The 24,526-nt window shown below is 42.7% G+C and overlaps 1 protein-coding gene across 1 annotated transcript; it reads left to right on the top strand.

The window, feature by feature from the left end:
* The first annotated feature begins 881 nt into the window (after positions 1-881).
* LOC128269118 (transcriptional coactivator yorkie) lies at positions 882-23,925 on the top strand. Its single transcript, XM_053006487.1, has 7 exons — positions 882-2,631; positions 17,733-17,887; positions 20,785-20,982; positions 21,632-21,732; positions 21,806-21,956; positions 22,037-22,101; positions 22,550-23,925. The coding sequence occupies exons 1-7, from the start codon at positions 1,802-1,804 to the stop codon at positions 22,649-22,651; spliced, it is 1,602 nt and encodes a 533-aa protein (XP_052862447.1). The 5' UTR covers positions 882-1,801; the 3' UTR covers positions 22,652-23,925.
* The last annotated feature ends 601 nt before the right edge of the window (positions 23,926-24,526 follow it).

Below are 24,526 nucleotides of genomic sequence, written 5' to 3' on the forward strand. Positions count from 1 at the left end.
AGTTGACTCAAATGGCTGTGGTTGGGTGCACCCTTCGGAGCGGCATTAATGATGAAGCTGCTAATACTAATATCTAATATTGTAGTGTTGATCATAAGTGGAACTCGCTATTTCTACTACCCTTAACGCACACACTCGCAGACTGGTGACTCGCGGCGTTCTCGCGCAGAAAATGACTTACACCCACCACCCCATCTGCTTCGTGGTGCGTGACTCTCTCACTGACGCGTTTACTGAAACCCTTTCATTCTCTCTTCACCTTTCATAACAGTTCCACAGCTCCTTCATCTTCTCTCTTTTTCTGGCCCATGCTGCCCACTCCTTTTTCTCTCTCTTGTATCAGTTTTCTAAACCCGAACGGGTTCTCGTTCATTAACGAAGGCGGTGTGTGCGTACCAGAAGTAAATAGTAGCTGAATTAGTAGGTAAACCCCTTTCAGTGCTCGCTGGTGTGAGTGCGACGCCAAATCGGTTACGGTGGTAGTAGTGAATCGGTGGACCATCATTTGCTCAGACTTTTCCTCCCCAGAGTGTGGATCAGTTTTGTGTGGACTACGGTGGTGATCGAGAGCGTTTTTGTGCTACCATCAACCGGTTGATCGCTTTTCATCCCTCCATTTGCTCCTTTTTGCGCCCTCTTTTTTTGAAAAGTCAATACCATTCGTCATTTGCTGAAAATTTGGCGATACTTTCAAGTGAGCAAAAACGCACTTATGGGGAGCGCGCAACACCGTCTCGTCTGAAAAGTGCGCAAATTCGAGTTTAAAAGAGTTCGCCTAGGTATTCGCCTCGTTTGGCTGCGGCACTGCTATTTAGTAGAACTTCGCAAAAAGTCCGTGACAGTGAAACTTGCAGACTGCTCCTAAATCAACTGATTCGACAGAGATCATCAACGAACTAAGCATCTCGGTATATGCTGTTCTGCATACGTGGAGCAAACGTTAAATCAAGTGCGCAGCACAGTAAAATAGCGCTGTACTAACACAACACGGGAAGTGGTATATTGTACATGAGGTGGAGCCATCGGGGGAATGATTACCAATTTCCTTTGACATCCCTTCGTTGAAATCGTAAGCTTCACAACCAATAATCTCTAAACGTAAGGTGCAAAAAACAGCAGAAACATTCTTGGCAAGTGTTCGTCAATAATTCGACATTTTCTCCTATATATTGTTGGTCATTACGAGATATCAAGCTGGAAAATGCGTAAATCCGTAGGCGGAGAAATTCATTGTTACTGCGAAGGTATCAGCAACCAGTAGCCTAGTTGGTGTGGTGTGGCCGTATGGAAAATTATGTCGAAACGTGTTGTGGCTAATGATAAAGTAATCGACGATCGCGAAGAGTATCTTAGAAAGCGAACGAAAGCCGAAGGCGCTTTGGAAAATTAGTATCACAGCTTGTGTCGACTTCCGTACTGACGCCAGTGAAACGAAACCCAGAACCACGCTTCATAGCATCAATTGATGTTTTGTTCCCCAAATGTGTGCACAGTTTTCGTGATACAGAATTTGTAGGCCTACAAGCACCAAGAACGGCAGGAACGCGAAGTCGTTCCTTAGCCAGCTAACCAGCCCACGGAAGCTCTCCCAGGACCGGTGGGGCCAGTGGGAGCGAGCAAGTGAGAGATAGACACAAAAGTGCCGCAGTGCAAAGGTGACAGACAAGGCAAAGGCAAAAACGATCGTTGTTCAGTGATCGTTGTGCGTTATCTACACCGAAGTGAACAAGCGGCGTACCGCTCGTAAGTGAAGAAACGAAGAAATAAGGTACCGACGGAGGAAGATAGTGGAAAAACCAAGATGGCGTTTAACGGCAACACCGCTGGGGGCAATGCGGCGGCGGCAGCGGCCGCGGCGGCAGCTGCGGCAGTAGCCGTTGGTGCGTCGGCCGCCAGCGAGGATAATGATACGGCGAGCGCCACGAAGAAGAAGAACCTGATCATTCTCGTCGACAAAGATTCGAACGATAAGCTGAACGAACTGTTCGACAAAACGCTAAGCAATAAGCTGCCACTGCAAATCCCGTACCGCATGCGAAATCTTCCGGAGTCCTTCTTCCTACCGCCGTCTTCCGGTTCGAAGTCACCGTCGGTCTCGCATTCGCGCGAAAACTCGGCTGATTCGGCGTTCGGCTCCGGCACGACCATACTCGGTGGCGTTGGCGGTGTGGCGACTGGCCCGAACGGACTTCCGATACACCACAGCAGAGCGCACAGCAGCCCAGCATCGCTCGGAAAAATCCCGGTTGGTCTCGTGGGCCTAGGGGGTGGAGCCGTTGCGGCGGCGGCGGCGGCGGCTGCTGCAGCTGCAACCGGAGGTGGTGGTGGTGGCAGTATTGGAGTCGCCGGTGGAGGTCCAAGCGCCGGAGGTTCTGGGAGTGGGTCCGCGGCAGTAAATGCAAAGGTGGCACAGAGCACCTCTCAGCAGAGTGCGGCTGCCTCCAGCGCCAACGATGCCAGCAGCTTGGGTGCCGCCGTGCTGCAGCAAGCCGCCTTGTCGAAAGCGGCCATTCAACATCTGCACAGTCGCGGTCGTTCTTACGACGTGTCGAACTTGCACGTCACCTTCGGAGAGCTGCCGCCCGGCTGGGAACAAGCAAAAACGCAGGATGGGCGGATCTACTATATCAAGTAAGTGTCCCTTGCAAGTGTTATGAGCTGCAGGCAGAATTAAAATACTGGTGGCCGTGATGCAGCAGCCCTGCATCAGTTTTCTCTATTGAAGGTTTTGCGGCCTACAAAACCCCAAAAAGATATAATTGACTTGAAAATTAGAAAACTGTTTCCTAACCTGGTTTAATGATTCCTGATCTTGGTATTGAAACATCATTTTAGAAATTTTTACGATCGAGACGGGATTTTCAATCGAAGCTCAAGTTACGGGTGATCTACTCGTGAGCGTGTCGTAAAGCATTATGGCGGAAAATAAACCCTTGAGCGGCTTCAGTGTATAGCAGGCACAATTGATTTTATCATTTACAGCGTCAACTTTTTTATATGGGCCTGCAAGTGCCGATTACAACAATTGAACTCCAACAATAAGTACATTGGCTTAAGAGGAAAACAAAATAAACCTGAAGTGTCTTTGGGTGCTACTGCGAACCTCTCCACGTCCAACTGTCATGCGCTGTTTATTTTGAAGTGAAGAAGATACATTGTAATGACTGCAAAGTTTCATGTTGCTAGTTCCAAGTTAAAGTAGCTTTAAACCTATGATAAACCATACAAATAAAAACTTGTTCATCAACATCGACCATTTACTTACCATGCGATGCTCAATGAAAATAGAAGTGAATAAAGTAGAGAACATCGAACTGGACTCTGCGTGTCTCTTCATTTCTAAACACATTCCTCCGGGACGCTCCCGACCACCTTGGGAAAACAATTTATTGGCCCTTGTTCTGGTGCCTTACACCAAAACAGGCTTTCCTATGCTTCCTTATTAAGTTACAAGAATAATGAACGCTAATAGAAAACACCGAGCGAATCGAATGAATTTGGCTGACAGACTAGTTCGACGACTTCTTCGTCCCGATTACGTTTCGAGTTTTGTTCCTGCCCTCCTGTTCTGCCCAGGAGCGTTCGCCCTTCACCTGGGTGTATCCAGTCCAATCGTATGTTGTTATTTGCACATCGAAAATAATTAAACTTTCCAGGGAAGCAAAACAACCCCTTTTTCGGTTCGGATGTTAATCACGTGATTTTTGGGTTGCTAGTCTATGTTCAATTGTGAAGGATTTTGGAAAAATGCGTTTAATCAACAGGTTGGTATCTCTTTCGCATTACTGTCAGACAAGTAATGCATATAGGAGAGACAGACTAGTTCCTAATGCAAACGGTCATACAGTAAATGCAACTTTACGACATACTCAATCAGCTATGATATTATGCAGCTTCGCACTCATCTATCCCGAGTGAAGCGAAAGTGACGATTCTCGAGTTGCGTCGAGGACCTGCCACGTAAAGAAACTGCTTACCAGGCCCAGTGTTTGATGCCGTTATGAAGAACGTGCGCTGACAAGTCAGTTGTATGCCATACTCCGCAGCCAAGGAGAACAAATCCGTCCGCAAAACCTTCCTATAACTCTTAATCAAAGAAAGCAATACAATTATTTTAAGTACACCAGGTCAGGGCACAGGTGGGCAATGGGCACAGATTTCCGGCATTTCCGGTCAACCGGCAACCGTCTCTATCTGGGACGTCGTGATGTGGCTCGAAGTTTTTTTCACCATTCTCCCAAACAAAAAGCGTGCGACTGGACGCTGCAAAATCATAGTGACGGAAATAGATGCTGCTGTAATTGGTGCTTAAGTTGCCTCGTTTACCTCACGTTCGCGTCGGTTCAGTTATGATGTTTGCTTTCAATCCGGAACACTGCTTCTAGTCTGCGAGAAAATGTGGCATGGAAAATGTGCCTATTGGTTCGACTTCTACGCGTTATAGTGTCCAGGAAGAATATTAACCAACAGCCGACTGGTCACTTGTTCTAACAGACTAGCAACACAAGCAAGCAATGCGACAAGATTGATTAGCTGCCTTAAGACACTACCCTAGCTGGGAATTTGTACATTGAACAGTTATTCTTGATTAAGCCCGTTGCTCTTGACCTCCAGATTAGTTGCCAACGAACTAAATAAAATGATCGGAAGCAGGTTGTTGACGAATGGTTTCAGAAAAACATTGAAGGCAAAACTCTGCCCGAAGCCCGAAGTCTTCATCGTTTTAAAAAGAACTCAAAGAAGAACAAGCTTTCTAGAAACACGGAAGCCACAGGTTTTCGTTTTATGAATACGTCTGTGTTTAACTTTTTTGAAAATCGTTATCCCATGACCGTTAACACCTGACACTGGTGCCATCTACTTTCATCAGTTGTATCCGTTTGCTAAAAATACTCAAGAAGATCCTCGTCATCCTTAGCTGTGACCGTGGCCGAGTATTCCTCTCCAGCACTTCTCTAATATACTAAATGAACAGAACTGCGAGGATGACAGTAACTCCTCTGGGGAACATTACCAAAGTAATGGCAAAAACAGAGAAATTGAGCGACAAATAACTACTTGGATCAAAAGAACCTCACATGCTGCTGACGAAAGCACATATTCAAAGACAGCGTTGTTGCTGTAACCGTATATGGTTGGAATGTACCGTATCTCCAGTATAGGGATAACTAAGTTATGTTTACCTGGTAAGGGATAAATGTTCAGACGCTTGGCATTTGTGTTAGTGACGAGAGCCGATTTATGGCACTTCGTTTTCTGTCGTTCAATATAGTTGCTTTGATTGTACTATAGTACAACATTGTATTGTAGCTCAAATATGTGTGTTTATGTCTCCGTTAGCCACGTTTAAGTCCGTCGACTGGAGAGGCTGCATCAACTCTCTTTAACTCGATTGCGGACGATTAACTCTCTACTGTGATATTCTGCAGTGCCTACTCTGAAGAAGGTAAACTGACCGTGATCATAAGGCATATTGTTAAACTTTCCTTTCTATTTCCCATATTTTTCGGTCGCGTTCTTAAGTTCAGTTCAGTTCAGTTCAGTTCAGTTATTGTAAGTTAAATAAAGTTAACTTAACTGATGGTTAAAAATGGCTCTCTGATACTGATAAAAATGGCTCTCTGAAACCAACTTTTATCACCTACTTCAACGCGATCCCTTTAACAGTTCTGCAACGGTAATGTACCTATCTATCATTCGAAAGGTAATGAATCCGTTTTTCATATGAAATAACGAAATGTGTACGTTTGGCGTTGCTTGTACATTTTTATCGGGAATTAGTAAAGAAAAATACGAAAAAATAGAGTCTATCGACTTACCAAATGCAGCAAAATGTTGTCCCGACTTGGCGCAACTAAACTAGACATTACAATTAAAGTTTAGGTAATTTTAAACTATTTCCAGCAAGTTTTGCAGCCGGCACGTGTCCGCTAGGCTTATTTTAAGAAAACCCTTCCTGATGCATAAAGTTTCTATGTAGTCTACGAAATGGCCATAAAAAACATATAGTCGTGAACTTTATGCCTTTTCCATTGTTTAGGTTAACGAGGTAAAATATTTGTCTTGTATTCGAACAACGTCACCTGTTTCAGAATATACGTTTGTATAGAATTCTACCTTTTACCATTTTTAAGCATTTTCGATGTGCAGTATGGGTAATTAATATATGTTGTGAGCTCACAATGCTGCGCCAATGGGTGAATAAATAAAATAGAATATATCGTTGAAAATGTTTCTCGTTTCCATCGTATTATGTTTGATAAGAATTAAATCATAATGCATTATATGAAGTTCTTAGTGACAGTAATAATCAAGGAACGCGTTTTATTATAATACTTCACAGTAACATAAGAAGCGATCGTTATTAGGTCGCCTTCGCTTATGTATGAACAATTTACAGCTTCTCTCCCGTTTCCAATTTTGTGCTTCTATTGACTTTCTACTGTTGCGCAGTCCTATAGCATGAGTCTCTCAAAACGCTTGCTTTTACCAAAAAGCAACAAAAGAACAGTCTAGAACACGTCGTTCACATATGGAAACAACATTAGGACCTAACTAAATGATCCATCACACCGGAGAAAGCGACGGAACGGAAGCAAAAAAAAACAAACATCGAAATACTGTTGAAACAAAACAAATTTCAAACGTCGGACGGTGCTATTTTCGGGGTCGGCTCTGAGGACTTTCTGGCTTAAATATAAAATAAATTTAAATTTAAATTCTGTCACTCGTCTTCCGCCGACCGACGAACGCGTCTCGGCACGCGCACATCTTCTTTGCAGCGCTAGGGACAACATCTAAATGTTGTCGAAACGTTTACAGAGATCAGGAGAATTTCTTCGTCGTTTGCTTTGGCGTCTGGCTGCACCTTCGGTCGAAGCCGTTAGTTTTTACGTTGTCTAGAGTTTGCAATCTTTCAACAAGACCAGCTTTTTTTTTTTAGTCGTCGCCTTCTGTTAAGTATGTGTTATGCTCCGGGGATTCTGGAGAGTACTTTAAAGAGGTAAGCATGTGTTCCGATGGTACAATATGCTGAAGATTGTTAGCCAATTTGCACAACCAATGACTGTCTGAAAAAAAGCGTCTTCAGAATATTTTGTTAAGAATTTTGTTGTACAGAAATGTAGTGGTAAAATGCGTAGACAGTGCAACAGTATTTCCAGCCATTTTTTCCCTTTGATAATGCTCCCTCGAGTCAGCAATGAGTGAGAACCAATAAAAGTTCTTTATGATGATAAACGAGAGGTAGAAAGAAACTCCTTCGGATTGCCAACAGGTGACCAACGAGCAACAATGCACCTTGACGGAGTGATCAAGGAAGAATAACGATTTGCTTGAGCGGGCTACGATCACATTGAGCCGGCGTTTTTTATGAATCAAAGTGGGAACTTGTGTAAAGAAGGTATAATACAATTCAAGTGTGAGACATTTTTTATTTAGTTTTTCATTGTTGTACATTTTAGCTATGGGTTTTTTTGAATGGTTTTAATTATATCATGAATTTTAATTTATGTGAGTTAAAGTGTATTTTTTGCTAACCATTCCCAAATAGAATCCGAATGAAAACAATAAATAGTATCCAACACGATCAGGGACCCGAATGGGACCCAACACATAGTCTTTGCAGCAACTGATTCGTTTGATTATGCATAACTCCCAATAGTGTATTCCTTGTACTGGGTAAATGATTTAAAACTAGGGTCCGATAAAAGGTGCTTTTTTCAAAGTTTCGCTCTTTAGTTTTGGTGTTTGCTTACCACCTCGAAGGAATCGGTCGGTAATTCGACCACCTCCCGCATCACGTTGTCCGCAACATGACAGATGAGTAACCGATGCCGGTGTGGAATTGATGTTTGGCCATCGAATCGGTTAACCGTCATGTCTGTTGGTCGTGTTTGTCTTTTCTGTTGCAAGAGGAAATGACTTTGATAGACAAAAAAATTAGACAATAAAAATATGACGACTCGACGTTCAGCGTTCGTGGATCGACAAACATATTTTGGATGCAATTTGTTTGCAAACCGACCGCTTATCGTTTCTAGGGTTAAAAACCACATTCTGCTCTGATTCACCGAGCGCAACATCAGGTTCGCCATCGGCCGTAGCGCGAGTGTTGCCGTTGTTAGACGAAAATAAATAACACCACGGTTGTTCTTCGGTTCGTCTAGCCGGCATATCAAAGGCTACTGTGGTCAGTCTTTCGCCTCTTCCAAAAACTTGCAGCAGCATCTGTAATGGGTGTTGCAGCTGATCAAAAACCCACTCCTACGGACAATTGTAGTAGTTGGACGCCGACAGTGCCACAGATCAACACCAGTGAAAACGGCGTACACTATAACCCAGCTGCTGATACAACGTGCATTACATTAGGCATTAATGGAATAACAGTTTGCCAAATGGTTCGGAGCTGAGACCTGCTGGCATAAGCTTTTGAGAGCACACATAAACATTTCTTGTGTTAGTCGTATCACTCACTCAAGTTTGATTAAAAAAGGTGTAACCAGCTTGGGTGTAAGCAGAATTTAATTTTGAAACAGTGTTTTCGGTGACACTTCCTTCGAAGGATCGCCTTCGAATCACTGGCCAAAGGATCGTCGCAAATAGTCGACGAAGACCAGGAAGCTCGTCGCACCGTACAGCACTCAATTGCACGCCCACTGTGCGTTCTACTTGCCGCAGTGCCTCGCCCGTATGGGTGCGATTTATGGTTGCTTTCATGACGCGTTTCAAGAGCAATTCCAATTAAATTTAACTTTCATCCGGTCGTCTAGCTTAATGGTAGTCCGTCAGGGGCGCTTTCGCCCTCTGGCCAGGGAGTAGTAGTACTGGTGTCGTATTTTATCGGCTGTTGAGGTGGCATTTTCCTGTGTTTTTTTTTTTTCAAATGTTCATTACAACCATTCAACAACGACCCATCGGTATCAGCGTCAGAAAACAGTATCAGTTAAGTTGAGACCGACGGTCGAGACCCGCTATGGTTCCTGTTTTCACCCACCGCCCAAAGATCACCCAGAGTGTTGCTGAGCGTGGTTTGGCAACGGAATTTGGTCCCTCTTGAAATATGATCGGCCATCTCAATCACACAGACCTTTGAGCGGAGTAAGACATTTTTTGCATACGACTCGAAACGGCCACGAAACGGACCTCTCGAAGCCACGAGAGGTCTCGAATTTTATGTCAACTGTTGTTTTTCTTCTACTGCTGAGCCAACTTTGCAATCACTGTACGCCTCCGATGCAGCAAAGCAGACCAGACCGAAAGCGACAAGTTTGTCGCTAAGAAATGACCGCAATTTCAACGATTGATAAGTGGCCGTCCTGAACGTTTTCCCATCGCACGAACTCCCGCTCTCCAACCATGCTTTCCCGTGGACCACAACAATCCTCAGAAGGATCCTTTTCTACGGGAATTATGCTATGCAAAGTGTTTTGGCGCGCTCGCTTTTGGCGTTTCCTCGTTTGAACTCGCAATCGTCTAGCTTAGGAACGGCGTGGCGGATGCGCTCGATGGTTTTTCGGAAAATTAGATTTCTATTTCTGACACACGAACGGTGGTGCCGACCATCGCGCCACCGTGCGACATCTTTCCCAAGAGCTTCCCAACATCTTGTCGCCGCGAGGAGGAGGGTTCATTAGTCAAACTGGCTTGGTTGACTATCGTCGTAACGCCGCAAGCCGAACAACGTATATTACGCGTTCCGTCGCGCACTTGCTGTCTATTGCTTTGGCTGTGTTCAACGCGGCTTGTTTTTTGTGTCATTAGCGGGTTTCTTTTTCATTTTGCAAACTTACCGGTGCATCTTTAAAATCACGCTTATAACAACGCCACGATGCAGCACCACTATCTGTTTTTATTGTTACAATTTGTTGTAATGGTAAAAGGTGTGTGTCAGTTTGCTTTTGGTACAATCCCCATAACGGTATAGGCTGGCTAGCTTTAGCCTATCAGATCCCTTTGCGCTCGGGCGCTGCCAGCAAACGATCCCTTTACAACTACGACTAAAGTATTGCGGCTTCTGCGTTTAGCGTCAAACTTGTTGGATTTGCCCACGAGAAAGCGTCGTGTTCTGATCCACCACGAACGCATAGACGGTCACTAGTGCCGGGCCACTTTTGTCGCCATGATTTCTTGGCGAACTTCCGACCGACCAATAACGATGATGATGATGATGACGGTACCGAGGCGCCAGCAAAAGTCTACTGCTGGTCGACTTCGGTTGTGTTTTATTTTACTATTTACGATTTGTTACTCAACCGGCGTTCACTGGCGTGGGGTCGTGTCCCACAACGATTGTGTGAGTACGAGTTTCGAGGCCTTGCCTGATTTTTGCAATGTATATGATTCTACATTGCGGCACGTGAATCGGTATTGGAAATACGATACTTATTCATTGGTCAATTAACTAATTAACAACTAATATAATTTGACGAGACGGAAGCGAGAGCAGGTACCCGGTTTTGGAACTGATAAATGAAACGGCATGAAAGTAAACACCTTGCGACACTGATTAAGGGACATATAAAAATAAAAAAGTAATGAGAAATAGTTTTTTTTGGTAATCTTACAAGAATGGGCCGGACCGTATTTATAACGAGAAATAGTTATACATGTATTTTGTAAAGCATAGCAGATTGGACTTTAGGACATCAAGCGGCATAAGAAACGATTATCACTCGAACGTCACAGATTAAACGTCGGCCTCAGTAGCATAGCTAAACAAAACGCGTCATTTGACCCAAGAACCCTCAGCAGAGCTTGTACATTTCGAGATCGCAAAAATTAAGCTTGTACCCAGCGGAGGTACCGGCGAACTGTATGGAGATCACGGACACTCCAATAATAGAACGAGACGGTCTAATGGGCTTGCGGCAGACGAATCCCAACCATCATCGAAAGCCGTCGAAGTTGACGCCGTCTGCCACTGGGAAGCAAAGTTAATGGTAGACATCATAATGGGGATTGTGGATTTGCAAACGCTGCTTCAAAGATATAAGCGTTTTATAGCATGTGCTAGACATTCAAGCACACATTGAAGGAAAATATCAGAAGCTCAGGTTGCGATAGTTCTTACAGAACAAAATGATATAATTTCAAGCAATAAAGTGGTGACGGGCCAGCACAGGAGTACGAAAACCTGAGGGTAGGTGGCCGTATTCTATACCTGTTCTATACTTGGCAACTTCTTCCCTTGGTGAGAGTTAGTTCCGGAAAGTATTCCCACGTTTATGGTCCAACGAGGACCGAGGCCTCAGGGGATCCCATTTTTTGAGACTAGATTTTTTATTCTCTTCGTTTTAGTTCTGCGACGCCAAAGTCATGACGTGTTCTGCGTTGATCTGGATCTGTTCTGTTGATCTGTTTCGTTTGCGTCTGGACATGCACGTCCGTGCGTTGATTCTTTTTCAGATTGAGAACTTCCAGGAATATCGGTTGGGAGCAAGGAAGAGCGCATCGTGATGGAAGAAGAAATACGGTAGAAAAGTACAATAGAGAAAACCTTCCGAAAAGGAGCCTCCGACAAGGCCCTCACTATTGCCCGCTGTGTGTAAGCCCTTCGTAAAAGAAGGATCGTTCCAAAGGTGACCCTAAACATTGCGCCACACGCTTACAGACAAATCTTTTCCCTTTACACTGGCCTTACCCCTTGCCCTAGGCCGAAAGGAAAGGAAAGATTCTTGTGCGAAATTTGCGAATTTGTCGAGTTTCGGCAAGCATTTGTCTTCAATGGCAAAATGTAAGTGTTTTAAGCGTCAATTTTATGTTGTTCGAAAAGACATTACATTCAACACACGCAATCACGCCAATAATTGATAATCTTACATTTAAATCGATATGAAACATTCAACCTGTTCCTTTAATATTTATAACTTGTAAAACTAAATACAACATTCCCACAAGCTATTCAATCTTCATGTCGCAAACATACTTTGTTCAATTGGTATCGCGTATGATTTTCATACTTTCATGACTGCATTTATTACAGTGTTTAAGAGTTACTGCGCGGCGATATGCCGTTTGAGGTAGTGTTTAGACAACGAAGAAACGTATTTCATGACGTACAGGTCTAAACAAGGGGAGGGAAAAAGGGTGTGTTGATCATTCTTTTCCACTGACAGCAAATCATTTTGAACGTTGTTCTGGATCGTTGACCCTTATGGAACATTGTCCCGAACATTGATCATGTTTTATTCTCGAATCCAAAATAATTGCATCGTTAATTTATTTATCTTCGTTACCTTGGATCGCGCTTAATGTGCGCAATCGAATGCACATACTTACATGAGCTTAGCGACGATCTGTGCTGTATTCTTTAAAACTTATTAGCAACATGAATACAGCATATTGATAGGAAAACAAAAAAAAACAACCAATCGAATACGTTGTCGGCGGCAAACTCAATGACGGGTTTCGTAATAATCCAACCAATGGATGGAAACTACTAGCTCTGGCATACGCAGCACCAAGCGAGCAATTGTTGGTGTCGGTTCTCGTTTGAAGCTGACTGGCTCCAGCGGTGCAGGCTCCGCCACCTCTCACAACATGCCTGGTGATGAAGGCGATTGCTGTCAGAGCCTAGAAGGCTACTTCACAACGACGACAGCATCACCTCCAAGAAACGCCACGTGAAGGGTGAAACCAGAGAGAAAAAATTACCAGACGAACCAGTGCGCTCACTGGTAGATGAAAACGCTGTGTGGCAGTTTATTGGTTTTGCGACTATTGCTATGTGATGTTGGAACGATCCGTGCAATAGGATTATGCACTCAAACCACTAAAACATACCGTTTAGTTTTTCGCTTTTTTCGGAAAGTTGTACACCCGGCAATGTATTTTCTGAGGAATTCTATTCTTTTTGTCACGGTCATCCACGAAGTCTATCAAGAAATGGTGCTTCTATATAAGTATTATTTAAATGTTTTCAACAGTGGCGATTTCTCGCTCCAAAACAATAAATGCGATCGATGCACATATTTTCAAACCACAATTGCCTGTAGAAACCTATACACATCAAATCTGTTCTAAAGTATGGACACTTAAGTGCAGTCCCTTTAGCCGTATCAAACCTATCAAATAGCATCCTATCAAATATATGTATATCTTCTGCCAGTGTGGACTGGAATAGTGATCTACCAACTTCTGATTCTTAGACGGGAGTTGCAATATACAACTCTTTCAAATAGTTCGTCGATTTCCGGATTGGTACCCCATACGAGTAATTTCTCGTATGTTAATCAAAGTGTTTAAAATTTTCAATTCAAAATCTCAAAAATGAAATGGTGAGAGAGCTTAAACGCCACTTCGATCGTTGTTATTGCTCTATGAATCGCAATGCTACATACTGTCCACAACCTTCTAGCAGAGGCCAACATCAGCACTGCTGCCGCCTACAGTAGCAGAACGATCGGCAGAGCGATCGTCAGGCTTGCATTTGTGTGGCGCCTTTGCGGGACCGCGCACCACGCACCACCGTGGCGTGCGGCTATTTTTGGAGTTTCGTTGAGAAAATCTAAAACCGAGCCAAAGCTGCTCCCGTGTTACTGCATCATAACCATGGACGAAAAACAAAGAGTGCAAAAACGCCCTAAAGAAACATAACATCTCTCTCTCTCTCTCTCTCTCTCCCTCTCTCCCTTTCTCTCTCTCTCTCTCTATCTCGTTCCCACAGTCTAAGAAACGATACGAGGATTGCTGCTGCCACCGGTTCTAGCGGCGCTTGTGTAAACATCGCCAAGAAATGGTGGGCTGCTGATCTTGTGTGCGTTTGTGTGTGTGTAATACACAATGTTTTTTTCTTTGGTATTTGCCCAAAATTTTGCTTTTCTTATCTACATTTTGGTTGGTTATGGCCGAATAGTACATGCAGAACAGTGCCCGGGTGTACGTACACTCGCACACACTTTCGCGTATGATTTGTGGAAAACTGACACATGTCGGTTATGGGGATTCGGTTGTTTATTCGACCAGCAGCCGCGCAGTGCTGATTGTGTGGAAAAACAAGAAAATGTGAAAATCGAAAACACCCAACTTTATGAACTAAACTACGCAGCCAACCGTCCCGTTCGAGAAACCGGGCTGTTTGCCAACGTTTAAATTTTCGTCCGTCAACAACTTTCCCGGCCCACGCACGTTCTATTCTCGGGTGTCGGCTCGTCGGCGGAAAGTCGGAAAATTGAATGAACGTTTTGTGGGACAGGAAAGTGCGTAGGCCAATGCTGAATTTTCCAGACCCCCCATGCATTCACTACACAACAGTCACGATTCAGCGATCGTCAAAAAGGTTTTCATCCTTAGAGGGCTTGTAAGACTTTGATCGAAAACCAAAAAGAGAAAATACGAGAAAAACCCTCTTTCCCCTATTGTCTCTCTTCCAAACCGAATCGAGCAAGGGAATGAAACAAATCGTAATCATAAAAAGAGATGAAAAATAGAAAATGTAACTGAATTTATTGAAAAACATACAACGAGCAAGGATACAATGAGTACCGATACTACCGATGCCAGTTGCTGGCATTTGAACGCATCGAGTACATCATGTTTAAACTTTGCACCAACGGCAACACCAAAAACACATACGAAGAAGATCTTACATTAGGCCAATCCAATCAAACAATAACTAGCTGCTCTTGTGCTGCCCACACACTATTCTATCACACTTTTATCGCCAGTTGCGGCGAAGCGGAAAAGCAATTATAATAGAAGAAGGTCTTACGTTACGTTGAAGATAAGTGGTAGAGAAGGGGAGAAACGAAGCGGAAAATTTGCGAATGAAGGTTGAGCACCAATGCGCCACCCGAAGAGCTTTTCTTTCACGAGTAAGAGTATTAACTTTAAACAATTCCTAAAAAATTGGGTTTGCAAATAGATTAAGATTTATGTCCATGCCAGACCACCTTCCCATTTGTCGGGTTGGATGCAGGCCGCGAGCCAGTTAATAATTCAAAACATTTTAGCTGCCGACACGCCAATTAACCCTGACTGGGCGCTGCTTTTCTTATGCACAGTTTGCGATGGATTAGCGTGATCAAGCTTCGGTTAAACGCATCATCAATGCACCATTTGATACCGCTCATACTACTACCGCTAATTGAATTATAGTGTACACTATCATCACTACCGCCACCTTCTTCGCCCAGGACCCAGATAGTTTCTGGTGTCTATCGCATCGTTATCACGTCTCATAGGAGAAATCGTCTCGTGTAGCGTAGCATGCTATGCGTGCCACGTTTTCGGTGCGTTAGCTAATGTTAGCAAAAGAGCAATGCGCACTATCGTGCCCTAACAATCGCGTTGGTCGATTTGTGTTTAGTGATTGTGGTTCAGGCGTTTTCCACGAAAGATAGGGAAGCTGACGGCCGGCCAGATTGACAGCAAACGACACTGGACTGCCCAATAAAATAAAGCCCTTTGATTGTCGGCGGCTCATTTCAATCATGGGATTAACCTAATTTTGTAGATAAGGGCAGTAGTACTTCGTAATCCGAATCTTTTAACATCTCACAACAACATCAACAAAATCTCTTTTTAATTAATTCGTCCGGGAAAATGGGAGAAACCGATCCCTTTGATAGCGGTCGAGTGTTTTACGTAGTCTCAGGTTAGGAAAACATCGTTAGCCTCGTAAATGTTTTAATTTGTATCTTTGTACCATGCGTTTTGGATTTGTTCGTAAAACTATCACATGCAAAGCACAGGATTGAATTAAGTGCCATATCTGCCTACCGGAACAATGGACGATACGCATGGGACGAGTATGGTGGTAGCGACCGTTCTTTTGCATGGAACAATAGTGACAAAAGACCTATCTGTGTTTTGCTTTACTTTCACGACGAAAAGCAAAACATTTCAATTATCTCTTCGCACTCCGATAGAGTGACCGCTGATCAACATTACCCAACAAAGCCACGATCAGCAACGGGTATCCAATATGTTTAAGGGATTTACTGTCGAATTAACGATCTCTTAACGGCCGTCCGACGAGCCTTACCGATTGATCACTGGCGTTCCGTGGGCGAAGCACCTGCTCCCGAACGCTTTGTTATCAAGTGAGGACCACCTTGAACTAACTGACGCCATTCGGCGAAAAGCACGTATGAGTGGTGGTGGTACAGCGAGCGTGCCTTCGATTAGCGGGCGAGATAGACGCACTGTGACGTTCCTTGGCAACTTCACGCGCCAGTCACGTTGGGCGCGATACCTCGCCATCGATGGAACAACACTTTTAGTTCACATCACAGGAAGCACCTTGTCGAAGGAGTTGTTTATCTGAGCTGCAGTTGTTGCAGTCACCCGATCCACTTGAACAAACGCTCCAACGCGACAACAAACTGTACGGTGACGTCATGTTTCGCGGGTGACACGTGTATTGTCGGCCGCCGAGAAAGCAAAGCACAGGGAAAGCTGCTCCATAACAGTCTTCTTTAAATTGAAAGAATTGCTGTGGACCATTGACCGCCCCTTGATTGATTGGAGATTTTGTGGAAACGTAATAATTTTTAACGTGTGTAGCATAATTGTGCTTGGTACATGGGGATGAATAAAAACCTTCCAGCAAATCCGCAACATTTCACTAATTTGAAAAAATCCAAAAACAAATGCAAACGAAACCGAAGTTTAAGTCCCGTTGCCGTTGCTGAAGTAATAACAAATGAGCCGAGAAATAAACAAATTACTGTTTATGTCTCAGCTTTGCCTTCGCCGCGGATGCTCGACATTGCATTTTGGCTTCGAACCCGCGTCTCGAGCTCACCGAAAGCCGACCGAGCACAGCACTCACAATCACCCGCCGCGGCGTTGAAGGTTCAACCAGTCTGAATTGCTCATTTGATCAGTTTTCTTGATTGGAATCGTGAAACATGTGAAATTGTATCACGAGCCGGCGACGAATGCGAAAAAGGAGTACTGCGAAAACGGACTAACGGCGGACAACTTATTGGCGGTTTTGAGTGTGTCTGTCGAAAACCGAAGGAGGGTGTGGGCAAGGCTTGAATGTTGTTTTTTTTGCCGCGACGTTCGACGCTCTGCACTAAAAATAAATCGACTGTTTTCGCCATTTTTCTGCACGTTGGACATCAACCACATCGCGGTGTGACGAACGGTGCGAATCAAGTAGAAAAATGAATACGGATGTTCCTCAGCGCCGTCGAGCCAACGCACCGTACAACTGATCGTTATAATAACACAGATTTTTCGACGGAGAGCTCTACTAACTCGTTGCCCTTCCCAGGTGATATTAAATGTATTTTTATTCATTCCAATATCCAGGCTATTGTTCTGTATCTGAATAAACAACAATGAATCTTTGCTTTGCTTGCCAAGTGCTACCAGATTTACACACCCCAGTCTTGCCTAGTTCTCGCAAGTTTCTTGCTTCAGACGATTTTTTTCCAAACAGGACCAAATCATATTCTTAAGCCGAAACAAGGCGCGTCTAACGTTCCGGTGCCACGAGGCGTTTTTTTTTTCGTCACTCTGTTCGGCAGTCTCGTTTAGGGAAATCCCCAAGTATCATCCTTGGACCTTGACTGCGCATTGCTATACTAAATGTCACAGTATCAGTCTATATTTCTCTCATTCGTTCACATTCTTCACAAGAGTCGAGTCACACATATTGTCGTAAGCTCTCAGTAGGTGGGTTATGGAACATTTGTTTACAAACAGACTGTAGCCAAGGGAACGGAACGAACCCGAGCCGAATGAGTTTTGGGAACTAATCAAAGCTTTTTATTTCTCAGCCACAACACCAGAACTACCACGTGGGAGGATCCCCGCATAACGGCCATGCAAGAGAGTCTTTTCCAGCAGCAGTCCAGCGTGGAAACACTTTTTAATACCGGCTCGCAGACGTTGCTCAGTCCCACCATCTCATCGCCGACACCAACAAACAATGGTAAGTACTGCTGGTCACACCGACAGTCGCACTGTGAGTGGCTACGAAGGTCCTGTTTGGCACATAGCCACGCTGCTATGTAACGAACAGATCATACTGTATAGGAGAGGAAGTAACACTTTGATGATGAGTTTATGAGTGTCGATATTTTCACATGAAAATCTTTATCATACTGAAATCTTTTGGTTCGGTTTCTTACACAAGGAAAACGGCTTGTGACTAACAAAATACCGCATCATGGCGGAACAAGGCAAAGAAACACGGTTCATTATGGTAAAATAGGACTAATCAACAGGTTTGCTACCCCATAGAATTAAGCATAAAACGTGTACAAAGTAACAACTCTCCAAAAAATTACTTAATCACCGAAAGTAAGGACGCTTATCCATTCATTTTTATTATTTCAATGGACGGTACGCAACGGTATGGTTATCGAAGGGATATGGTATCCATTTGTTTTAAACAAAAGGAAACGTGTGTTGATTTTCGACACACGAAATAATCACCACCACTATCGGTAAAAGCAACTACCCTCACCCTCATTAACACGACTTTTTTCGTATCCAACAGCACAAATCTGGTAAATGATGTACTTTAACATTGTGCAATACGTATGTGGGTTTTGCTAGGTTACTAGATCACTTGTAAAAACTATTAGCTTTTTCGTCATTTCTTCCTGCAGAAGCAGCCGATTTATATAATGTCCGAATGACTTAATGTTTCGCGTTTCGTTCTCATGCATTGACAAATGGACGAACAATCTTTTTATCGGTGGAAATGAAGAAAATGTCCCGACTTTTTCTCCCGACCTCCTGACCCGTGTGGACTATCATCAATAGCTCACCGCTCAAAATCTCTATAAGACCAAGAATAACAACAACGAAGTTGATACAATAAAACACTTCACAGTGGATAAATTCACACCACGATCCGCTCCAGCACAAACCCTAAAACAAATTTAAAGGTGAACATATAAATAAAAGCTCTCTAACGGTTTACCGTTGGCAACACTGATTTGTAGAGGAACTGCCCATGTTGAGTCACTCCCTGAGTTCCAGTCGAACAACTTCACCAACCTCGATTGAGGATCTCAAAGTGCCTACTCGCGACATCCATCAATGAAATCGTCATCAATCGTCACCGATGCATTTCATTCATAAAACTTTCTTCCCCTGGAAGGGAGTCCCAATTACGCAGACCGTGCACGGAAGAGAACCGACATTTCGTATGAAACCTCATAGAGGAGCCAACATGAGCCTCATGAACACATAGAGAACAAAAACGAGACATTTTGTAAGGAAGCTGAACAACCGGTGTTGAAGTCGACAAGTACCCCGTACGTGGCCCTAAATCCACACATCGGGACCGGACCGTTCTATGTTGCCCCATTCGCTCACAAGGCACCTCAACTACGAGAGAGAAACTGATTGAAATTTGCTTATTTATTTGCCACTTGCCTGCTCCATTGCTTCACACTTACTCGTTGTGGAGGGGTCTAGAGGTTTCATTGTGCACCCGTTGTGCATCCATTGCGTTTCATCCATTGATTCATTCATGCGATCGACTCTCTAACACATGAAATGCAACCTTTTATAGACTCTATCGTTATATCGGCTGTGCGTTGGGATTTCGGTAGTATATGTGGACACGATACCGATAAGACGCAACGATAGTGTCAACTCGAGCACTGATTAATCGATTAGGTATAGAACACCAATAACAGGCAAACAAACTGCCTCTTTATCCACTCTCGCTCTCGTTTGTATGCACAGGCCGGAAGTGTGTCAGCAATGTGCGGAGCCGGAGCTGCGTCAAACGAAAAGTACCCTCCGCAAACAGAGATTGCAGAAGAACCTTTCGACTTTTACAGACATCAGTGTTGATAATGGTCTCGGGGCATGATTTAAGGGTATAGGAGTGGACCTCTCAGCAAATAAAGTATAAATTGTTTAAAGAAATCATATAATCTTTCGTCGAAGTATAGTAAGTTATTTTCCAACAAACTTCCCCTTTTTTATTGAGAATTACCATCGGAACCATGTATTTCTCTTATTTCAAACTAAACAACCCAGCATTTTGGAAACAAACCGTGAACCGTTTATTAGAATCAACATGTTACTGTTTATAATGTTCGATGAACATTGAACGAACTCCATTCATCTACTGAAAAGTGGCCAAGATTTGCACCGATAATTAAATATCTTAAAAGTAGAGTAAGTGAATCGGTAAATTAATGTTCAAGTTTGTGAGATTCATAATGGATTCGTATACTTTATTAGTAACATTTGTTACCTCCGTTTCGTTGATGGTCCACCAACAACTGCTCGCAAAGTATTGCGGTGCTCTCGACTGCAGACGATTTGTTTAAAAATCAATGTACCATTTGATCGAAGAAAGATTTGACGTACAATTGATATCCGGAAATTGGCGCAGTAGACACAATCTGGCTTATATATATACACTCAACATTCGGTGAAATAATGCGCTGGAGCAATGTACTGATTATAGCAATCAAGGAGAAGGAAGGTTAACACTTTTAAACGGTAGCGTCATCACTGCTTACACTTTTCTATAGCTACTAATGAATGTTCCCAGCCACAAACCTCGGCTTTATGCTGTTCGTGAAGCGTTGATATTACTGATGTATGTACAGTCATGTTTCGCAAATGTGCACAAGATGTACTTGACCATCATATTCTACGGGACTTGTAACAAAACATGAAAGCAAAACAATCGTGGTTAGTCCGGAATTCTGTCTCTAAAATGTCAATTCAATACCCAAGCGTAAGAGAATACCAGGTATTTGGCGGATCTGAAACTTGGCTAGCGTACCATAGTGAGCTCGAGAAGAAAGTGGGATCCTATCTCTCTACCTTTCTATTGTTTCTCTCTCTCAGTGGTATTTCCAGATACAATTCAAATGACAAATGAGAGCCTCCCGCCGTCGAACGTCCCACCGGCTTCGATGCTAACCGGCAGCAATGTTGATCTGGGCCCACTGCCGGAAGGATGGGAGGAAGGAATCACAGAGAAAGGCGAACGGTACTATATGAATCACGTTACGCGATCGACCACCTGGAGGGATCCCCGATTATGTACGTGTCACGTTTTCTTTAACTTGTTTATTTGTCATTCTGTTCTTAGGAGTTACATTTTCGCTTCTCTAAACCAAAGAATGGGTTTCATGCACACTTTTTCCCTGACTTTATTTTGGATGCTGTTTTGGATGTAAAACCTAGTTTTTAATGCTATAGCTTGTTTATGCACGAAACGTTTGCGGAACCGTATGGTCGATTATAGAATTTGTAGTCAACTTCGAATCGAACAGCAATGTCCACTTAAATAAATAGAGTATTGTAAGATAAACAATGAGTGAGTGAGCGACAGTGAGCATAGGTACTAAACCACTTACGCTACTAACCACTAACCTTGATTGTGCAGGCCGTTTTGTAGCACTATTAACGAATCGATTATTAAAAACATACTGCTAAGCATCTGTATTTCCGCGGCCTTTTTGTTATGTAATAGGCAGATTAAGTTAATACCATGGCTCTCTTCTTCCGGTCAGACGAAGTATTATGGGATCAGCCAGCCGCAATTGAATGTTCGAATTTTAATGGTTGGCTTGTCATTATTAGTAGCATCATAAATGAGACAACGAGAAGATCTGCTCTCATTAAATTTTCACCATATCTTCATTACATTTTCCATTATTTCTTTGCCATATCGATGAATTTACAACAGCAAACCAAGATTGGGCGGTACAGGAGCAAACCGTCAGACTATATAATCTCCAGCTGGAACGGGAACGGCTCCGGAAACGTCAACAAGAGATCAAATCACATGTAAGTATGCAAAAGAATAAAATCCTGCCAATTGCACATTGAATCATGCTTTTCGACAATGTATTCTCCTCAGATGGGAGACGACCCGTTCCTGTCCGGTATTGCCGATCACACCCGTCAGGAGTCTGGTGATAGTGGTCTTAGCGAGTCTTCAATGACGCAGTCAATGCCTCACACGCCCGACTTTCTCTCCAGTATAGACGACAGCATGGATGGTTTGAGTAGTAAGTGTCTTTTTTGTCAATTTTCGTTGATATATGTATAGTTCCTTCATAATTCTGCGTTACACTTTTTGTCTCAACAGTGACAGACAACACGATGGACACCATAGCATTTGGAGACAACTTGGAGACACCAGATGAGTTTATGGTAACAAATCGTTTTTCATTTCATCATGTTCAATAAAACAAGGTTTACATTGAGAGTAAAATAGTATATCCTTGTCGTCGTCAATGTTGGTTTTACGTGATGATCACGATGGTTGTCGAGAAAACATAATATTAACTGCTCACTGGTTGATCAGCGCACAGCAGATATATGCAATAAACGTTCACACTATTGGTGCTTTGACAACAATATCGAAAAAACGCTGAATAGTTGGTTAGTAAAACGTTGGTAGTAAACTTTGAAACCACTTGGTATTAAAGGTACTTGGCTGTCTGCGAAACATTGAGACGTACAATAATGAAGTCTGTAATTTATGAGAAATGTATGAACCAGAGAAGTTATATTAGGTCTCCAAAATTTTTAATGTGATTTTATATGTCAACATTAATTGTTCTTAATTAGTAATTTCCTTTGCTTTTTACGGATTCAGCTGGACGATCCTTTGTTGCTGGAAAAAATCGATGCTGTCACCAACCTGAGTCTTATAGATCCCACGAGCAGTAAACCAGAGAATTTGTACGACATCATTTAACCGTTTCGTCCGTGTATGAGTTCAACGGTATCAAATAGATACATACACATAACCTGTCATTTTCAGTTGCAATAATCCAACTCATTCGACTGCGTTCACTGCAGGAGAAGTAGTCTTGGAACCCGGCATATACTCTCGCAAGCATCTTCCTTTTAACTTGCACTTTTGACCATTTTCTTTTTCGTGTCAGGCGTTTCTTTTTCAGTTATTATGATTAATTTATGTATAAACAACCGTTCTAGTAATAAGATTAGGTACGACTTACTACTGTAACGATTTTATACATTTTATCCCATTGTCCAACTTAAGTCCTTAAACGCAAGCATAAGAGAAAGATAAGAGGAAGATAGAATACCATTACAAAACACAAACGAAAAAGTAAGACTCGAATTCGTTTGAAATCGCAAACGAAAATATAATCAATTCAAGTGCCTTAACGAAGTAATTAAATGGTGATTGATGGATGATCGTCGCTTATGGGGCACAGGTTACAGCAGCACAGTAAAGTTGCTAGCCGCCATTGAGTGTCACCCCCCAATTATTTATATGCCAGTGTGTCAGTTGTGCATATCGCAATGTAACGTATGCAGAAACATGTGCAGCTTATTGCTCAAAAAAAGTTAAAAATCAAGCTAAACCAATGCGCAGCTTGTTGCCGTGGATTTGAATAGAATATGTCGAATGGGAGTGAGATGGTAAAAAACGAATGGCAGAGATATGTATTATACGTTATGAAAGATCGAATGAAACAGTGAGACAAAATAGATAGTAAAATATAGAAAGAAGCCAATTTTCATAGCTGTACAATCCGTAATCCATACGTTCTTTTCCGTTCTTGTGGGTCCTACTAAAAGAAAGTATCATCATATTGCATTGAAACGAGAAGAGGAAAATATAAGTTCAATTCATAGTATAACCAGCAGAACAAAGGGCATGTTTCTTAGGAAGAACGCATGCAAAAATTAAATTCAAGCAACTCATGCACTCATTCAGGCAACCCTTTGCTTTCATCATTTTGATGTTATTAAAAACTAGACGCTAAATCTATGATATTACCTTAAATTTGAGTGAAAAGTATTTGAGTACTATATTATTCTATTCTTTTAATAGTAGTATCCTTCAATCCCAGGCACGGCGTTGAACTTCCGTGAGTCGTATTCGGAAGCAGTACATCCGAAACGAAAGTTGCTAATAGGTGCTTTTCCGAGCACCCGATTTGTGTGACAAAGAGTGGCTTTGAATTTTTCAAAACATCAGCACGACAATAGCATGACGCGCACTCACTACGTTTCTCAACGAAAAATTACACAACATAGGTTGATTACGTTCCACGGGCTGATCATTTAATAATAACAGTTCTATCAGCTGTGAGCCGAAAAGCGAACTGAAGAACATTTCAAAGGCGGGGATTGAAGTATTATTACTGTTTTCTCGCAATCTATCTGTGGAACGAATCTTTCGTCAAGATTTCGGAAAAGAATTGCAGCCGAGCACAGACAATCATAGATGGACAACAATTTTCTATTTTTTCTGTTTCAACAACTGAGTTCTTATAGGTAGTTTAAAATATATTTTATTCTTATAAGAAAAAAATGCAAACGAAAAACCTTGCAATTTTCGTATCCAATTTTATTAGACGCTAATTAATATTTTACATAGCTCAGATCTAAACATGTATGTGTTATTTCCATTAAAGCAACCACCTATCCAATTATCGAAGAGGTCCTTACCTCTTTTTAAATTAGAGAACAATATGTTAGCTTTTTTTTAGAAGCAGCAACGTATATTGCACATCAGGAAACCAGAGACGAATGTTAGGCTATTGCAGCTCAAAGTCTCTATAATTCGAAAAACAAACAAACATCAGGAAATGTA

Source organism: Anopheles cruzii, chromosome 2 (genome assembly GCF_943734635.1).
Source record: "Anopheles cruzii chromosome 2, idAnoCruzAS_RS32_06, whole genome shotgun sequence".
Classification (NCBI taxonomy): Eukaryota; Metazoa; Arthropoda; class Insecta; order Diptera; family Culicidae; genus Anopheles; species Anopheles cruzii.